The sequence below is a fragment of the Echinococcus granulosus genome, assembly GCF_000524195.1.
Source record: "Echinococcus granulosus chromosome Unknown EG_S00061, whole genome shotgun sequence".
Lineage (NCBI taxonomy): Eukaryota > Metazoa > Platyhelminthes > Cestoda > Cyclophyllidea > Taeniidae > Echinococcus > Echinococcus granulosus.
In genome coordinates, this window is record NW_020170441.1 from 482,417 (window position 1) to 489,363 (window position 6,947).

The 6,947-nt window shown below is 39.0% G+C and overlaps 1 protein-coding gene across 1 annotated transcript; it reads right to left on the reverse strand. All coding sequences in view use genetic code 11, as the record gives it.

Moving 5' to 3' along the window:
- Nucleotides 1-4,950: 4,950 nt before the first annotated feature.
- On the reverse strand, nucleotides 4,951-5,510 carry EGR_06686 (hypothetical protein; the record flags this gene model as incomplete). The annotated part of the gene is made up of 2 exons (XM_024495935.1): nucleotides 4,951-5,028; nucleotides 5,472-5,510. 2 exons carry the CDS (start codon nucleotides 5,508-5,510, stop codon nucleotides 4,951-4,953), a joined length of 117 nt encoding a protein of 38 aa, XP_024349701.1.
- Between the last annotated feature and the right edge of the window lie 1,437 nt (nucleotides 5,511-6,947).

Below are 6,947 nucleotides of genomic sequence, written 5' to 3' on the forward strand. Positions count from 1 at the left end.
GTGCTTTTACTAGTCGAAAATAAGCATCTCTGGTGTGTGTCTTACCTTTATGGCTCCTAAGTAATGGGGAGATGTGTCCTGCAAATTTTTAAAAAATAAGGTGATATGCGAATGAAATATGTTAATGAGTCTTAGTATAAAATCAAAATCCACTTTTTGATGTGCTGTTCTGCAATAAATTTAAAGATCAGGATTTGTATGGTAGGATCTTCAACAGCCTTATCACCGAAAATTTTTGTCGTGCCCCATTTTCTGTTTAACAGCACTGGCCAACGCTACGTCGAACTTGAGGCAATAATAACAAAAAAATTGTTAATTTTACGGGAATTTGAATGATAACAGAAACTGCTACCTTTTCAAAAATCCAACATGCTAGTAGAGTGACAGTAATTTAACGACGAATTAGAGCACTAATAAAAGTGGAATTTACTTCGACATACATTTGAAATGAAACTGTCCATAAGTAAAAACGATTCATTAAGAATCAGTGGAAAGTTGATAATAGTTAAACCACAAAATTTCCCATTCGTAGTTACATTGCTACTTAGTAAGTTGAAAGCATTATCTGAGCTACCTTCATTGTCACTGTTCAGCTCATACTTTGTTATATGAACGAGTGTTTTTCGAAAAATGAATATTATTAGTTATTTACATCAATCCTCTTCTTTTGAGGTGCAATTTTCTTAGTGGTGTTGGGCGACATCTCGAGAAATGCTTGAGGACCTCACTTATCCGCACTTCACGACACCGAAAGCTGCTACACATCGACACTCGAAAATCAGGTTTCATTTTAACTCTCCTACCTCTGCCTATATTGCAAGTCAGTTTCAAAGTAATCCCCTCACCCCTTGTAGTCGAAGTTGCAGCTTGACAAATTAAACGCCCCATGTCACAAAGGTGCAAAAATTTCAAAGTTTTTAAGCCTTTATTTGATGATTTTACAAAAGCTATGCTTGTCCCCTAATACAGCACATGTGAGTGCATTTTACAAAGCCAAAAGGCTAATGACAAAATCGTGTTTTTTTCCAGAACTCGACATCAATTTTGGAAGCACCTTTGCTCCGGCGTTAGCAGACAGTTCGTCAACCAGAGCCAAAAGATTTTGCAGACACGCCATTTACAAGTATGAGACTCGACACATGAATTCTTTTTTTTATGCGTGCAAACTCAATACACAGGCCAGTCGATTGAAATACGCAACCAAAACCTTACGCTTTAACTGTAGATGGAACAGTTAGGCCAGCCGATTGCTTTTATTTTCTCCCCATTCAACTGGTGCAATGAAAAAGTAAAGCTTCGACCTTATCTACAGTTTGCAATAGACATCCGCATTTTAAGAAGATTTGCTTTAACTACACCCTTTTTCAAACGACTTTGGATTAACCCATACTTTTAAGTACGTTCCGCCAAATATCCAAACCATTTGCGACAAACTTTCATCTCAAGCACTGATAAACCGCAAATAAAGACTGCAGCAAACTGTAGAGCCAAGGGGCGAGAAAATTACTCACTTACATAGTTATTATTGACAAGTCTTGGCATTTTATTTCCCATCACAATGCCGTTCCTGTCTGCACTTGTCTCCACACCTTCCTCAATGTTGGCGTATCAGCTGAATGATTATTTTCTGCAGTGCCCTCCACCATTTCTAAAAAGTGCTAGTTTTTGAAAACCTTAGCACTTTAACACATTATTTTGGAGCACTTCAGCGCTTCGACTAATTTGAATAAAAAATGAAGTCGTTTTTCCCTTATGGGCATCGGCGCTCGTTATTACAGAGCAAAAATAATTTAGAATAACCATTCCGGTGTGTAGGACATTTTGCTAAAATGTGGATGAAGGGCTATAGCAGTATGCCTTATGCTTAGACAAACATTTTTGCATGAAAGGAAATAAGTCCTTAAAAAACCTGCTCGCGACAAAGATGCTACTGACACATCGCCAGTAAGGCATCCATAAACCTTACTAATGGAGCAAATTAAAATAGGGTTTACGTTTCCCATTGTTTAAGGTTGAATGGAATAATTACTACATGATTCAATAATTGTTTCGGCACCTCACTCTAGTTTACGAAAAATAGCATCAAAATTGGTGTAAAGTGGATGCGAAAACCGGTATAGCTCTCACACCTCATCGCTCGTCAAGAAATTATCGCATTCATGCTGTTTCCACAGCCTCTATCACTGTACCTTTCACTTTCGCATTGCATTCACAATATTTGCGAGAAAAATGTGTATTTTTTATTATTCTGCGAGTTATAAAACCGCTTAGTAGTTTGAATGTCAAGCCATATTTGGAGTTGCTCTCTCCCCCCACCCCGTTTCATAGTTTGTCCGTAATTTAAGCTAATTGAAGGACGTTACATCGCCTTTTTCAAATGGTAAGGCATTAGTTTAAGGTGTCCGGAAGAATGAGAGAATAAAGTAGTTCTACATCGCCGTCGACAATTCTACTTAATCCTACCACATAGTTTGCTTTCCTGATGTGGTCGTGAAAAAACGACTCTACAAACAGACAGGAATGCTGTCTGCCAACTTTGCATGTCCATTGAGGCGATTTAAAGTTTCGAGTTTATGTGGATAAAGAGTTTACGATAGAAAATGTAGTTAGCCACTCAGAGTTATTGTCTACTGCCCTCGACTCAAAGTACATACCCTTAAGGAAGGCCTCCTAAGGTCATTTAAGGCTTTGACCGTACACATTTACAATTATTTTGTCGTTGAAGGCGCCCATTGAGAAACCAAAGAGAGAAGCCTTAAATTTTCTAGCACTGATTAAATGGCTGAACAAGATTTCGCCTGCTCTGAATTGTTGAGCATTTATTTCAGCTTCTATAGTGATTTCACAATCTGGCAGAATAATTTACTTACCGGCCGTTAACTTGACGTAAAGTTGCTCTTATTTGTCCATTCTAGTAGACGCTAGTCCTTCCGTTTGTTGACGAAAAACATGCTCACAATGACTTAGGCTCTACATTTGTGGTGTCTGAAGGCAAAAACATTCTAGAACCACGAAAATTATGATTCCACTAGCTGGATATTACACCGAACTGTTGCAGAAGATCGGAGTCTGATGTGGGTGGTAAAATCTATGGAGCCTCACAGAAGTGGTGTCGTTTGTTGGCATTGTGACTTGTAAATAAACCAAATAAATTGAAGACATCCTTTAACCAAGTGAATACTATTTCGCTGTAAAAAAGGGTGATTTGCATTAAATTCTAGGGGTTGACGCCTCTTCTCCTTCTTATTTTTAAACATTTTTCTGAAAAAGCAATCGACGCATGGAATGTGCTTACTGTAAGACAATGTTTTGCCTTTGGCACCACTTCCCAAACGAATCTCGCCTCGATGCAGTTCACCTTTTAGAGCACGCGAAATTTGGGACTCTCGATTAAATTCCCAGCATTTATTGCCCCTAATTTTAAAAGAGGACATTTTCGTTATATTTTAATTTCACTCTATCATCTTCGCTGCTGGCTTTCAGTTCCTTAAATTTTCAGAAATCCTTCTCACTATCATGCTGAGAAAGGGGCTCACGGTTAACACCCAGAGGCAAATGATACCTTTTTTAGCTACAGTTTTAACAAAGATACATCTAGTTAATACGAAGATGACACTTAATGCTGAGAATTAACGGCATTAGTTGAGAGTTGCAATTACTCCACGTAGGGTGTTAAGCCGAGGGCTTTTTTGCATGGTGAAAGGATGCCGTGCAAGCCTGAAAGCTGTCATTTCTATAGTTATAAACAATTTCACTGACAGACATTATTTCTTTTATTTTACCGCGATCCTACATCCTGCATTGGGTGTTTATAACTCCAAAATAGGTTACCATTTAGCGTATCAGAAAGCCTTATTATTATTTTCCCGAACATTCTATGATCACCCACAAGTTCGTAGTTGCGTTGCTCAACTCTCGATTGACCGATACTGCGTGAGAATTCAGTTTAGTTGGTCCATTATTCCCACTCACATTATATTAATTCAGACGGACCTCCGTGCACCAGGGCCATGCTCTCTACCCCACTTTCTCAGGGAAGTGTACATACACTGTACGCCAAACTGCGGCCTTAGGACCTCTACTGTCCGCAAGTCTCAAATCTTGATTTTCCTGGCTGGGAATTCAACTCTTTCGTGTTTTGCTGGAATGAAGGATGATATCAGCAGTGCCGCGCCGCCATCTTTTACGTAAAATAGAAGGAGGGGTTTTGATTTTATGTGAGCTTTGTCTACTACAAATAAAGCCCCTTTGTGAAAAAAGCAAAAATACGGACATTGTTTACAAATGGGTCTTCTGCTCGCTTTCATGAACGGAGCGTACATTCCTACTCTCTGGTCGAACTTTGGATATTCGATGAAGTAATTTCGGGTTCTCATGCTTACTGCCATGTTCAAGATTAGGCAAAGAATAATTTCTGTCTTGACTCTAATAATGCCACCATTTTCAATAGCGCCTTCACTTCTAATTCTATTCCTGTGCGTGATTATCCCGATCTAAGGGTAATCGGCAATACTTCCAAAAGATGGCCCAAATCGCCATTCGCAGCCTTTTTAACAACATAATCATTTTACATTAGCGTCTATGTATTAGTATTTGCTTTCTTTGTTTTCAAAATAGCTAAGTATGTTAAATGGAAGGGTATCCTCTTCAAAAACAGAGTAGATTGTTGATCTCATTAGGAACGCACGATATCAAGTGGGCGCAAGTATTTTGCTATACGCTTTAAGGGATAGAAAAGTGTGTCGGTAGATTCGTTTCATCTTCGTACATTTGCTTTGTAAAAGGGCAAGAATCACCTTCATTAGAGTGATCAAAGCAAGAATTACTCATTTCATGTTTGACAGGGAGTTTATTAAAGTCTTTCTACAACAACGATCATGAAGATTTGCAAAACGAGCATGACTCATAGAGCCCAGAGGAAACTAGAGTGTGGATAGAAGACCTATCTATCTATCCATCCAACCATTCATCAATTCTCTGCTTCATGACATCCTCGGTTTCTGCAGAATAAGTGTTGGTGGAGATGTACTGTGGTGCACAACCTCGAATAACCGATTGGCAGACTACTTTAACACATTTTAATGCCAAAACAGCTTTTTATGGTTAACTTCATAGCCTTGCATCATAGGGCGTGCCAAAGGGACTTTGCAATGTTGCTCATTATCAAAATGCACGAGCACTGTTATAACTTTATTATTCGCATACTTTTGAATTGTTTCTCCCTCCCAACTATTGTAAAATTTGAATTATAACTGACTCCTGTTAAAATGGCGAGCCATTAGACATGTAACAATCTAACCGCTTCCATTCATTTAAAAGTGGAGGTATACGTCTTTGCAGAATGCTAATCAATTTGTTTAACTAGCACGTTGATAACGACCAAAGTAGTTGAGCAGGTGAGTGTTCCAGTGAGTTGACCCATTAATGCAGGTTCAGTAGTGAATGCCTGGTCAGGGGCTCAGAGGACCTACCTTCGTCACCCTTTCCGAAGAACCGTCTCCCTTCTGCATGTCTTAGAAGTACGTTTTATTCCCCCTTTAAACGCAAATCCCCCAGGATTCATAGAACTTTCTTTTTATGAGTGATAATTAATTTATGCTTAGATCGCGTTGGATTGAAGATGAATAAGTTGAATGCATTGCGATTTGCTCCACCAGCTGCGACAGCTAGCCGAGATACATGATTTTCCTTAATCAGAAGATTTGATATTTGTGTAACCACCAAATATAATATATTCTCCCATTTCTAAGCGAGTAGGGAGCTTGCCTTAATGCATGTTATTTAAATTAGCTTGTTTGGAATGATGTCCCTCAAATGCAGGTTTTACGGTGCGCAGTCCACTCAAAGTATTTTGTTCCAATATTTTTTAAAGGTGAGGCTGTTTGTCACCTCTGTGGCTTTCAAAAGCTTAACGCCATCCTGAATTCTTTCGCGTGTAGTCCAACTGTCAGTTAGGACTTGGCTGTGACATGAATCAAGTTGGATCACTTTTGCATTAATGAGTGCCACGATTCATTGCGTTTTGTTGGCGAGTTTGGTGTACACAACGAGGAAGTAAGTGGTTTCGTCGAAGTTGAAATTCGGCACTTTCCATACTTTTGCCTACATAATCTGATTACTTCTGGGTTCCCAAATGTGAGAGGATCCGGTGTTGGTTTAGTGTTCAACCAAGGACAGTATGTCATCAAGTTGAGTTAAAATTATGGTCATCGGTTTGACGTGTGTTTTGACGCAGGCCTTTTAATAGCTACGGGGAGATGCTAAGTTGTTATTGGAGGATTCAATCACCATGCCTTTCATTTTCATTGAAAATGCCCACTTTGAACTAAATCGATTTCAGACCATATTTCTACATAAGTTAGGTTTGGCCAGCAAAAGCAGCACCTCTCATTCCTCACGAATATGTCCCAATTGCGGTTTCTCTCAAGGTAGAAATCGTCTATTGAATTCTTCATTGTATACTTACTGCTGCCCCCAAAGCCAAGTGTTAGAAAATGGCCGTTTAGGTCGAAAAAATATACGATTTTGTGCAGATGTGGGTGCACTGCAGATTTTCCTCCTCCACGTAAGAAGCAGAATACATTTATAGCATGAATCCAAATGGCCAATTCAAGGCACATTACCTATCATAGCATGGGCTAAGCAAAATCGCAGAGCATGCGCATAAGCTATAGGAGGTACCACAAGTCGAAGCATTTCACTTTACTATTAGGACGGAAAATACTGCAATTAAGCAACTTGTTTATGGAGTTTACACAATAATTTTCTCCCAAATTGCACTAGTTTCCTTCATTGACTGTAAAATATATTTATTTTTTTGCAGTCTTGAATAGTGGTGGATCATTACAAAGAATAGTAGCGTTAAAATGTTTCCTGATATTACCCACCCCTTTGGGGGCCCCAAAGGTACGGATCAGGGTCAAGTGAAACATTAATAATGGATACTG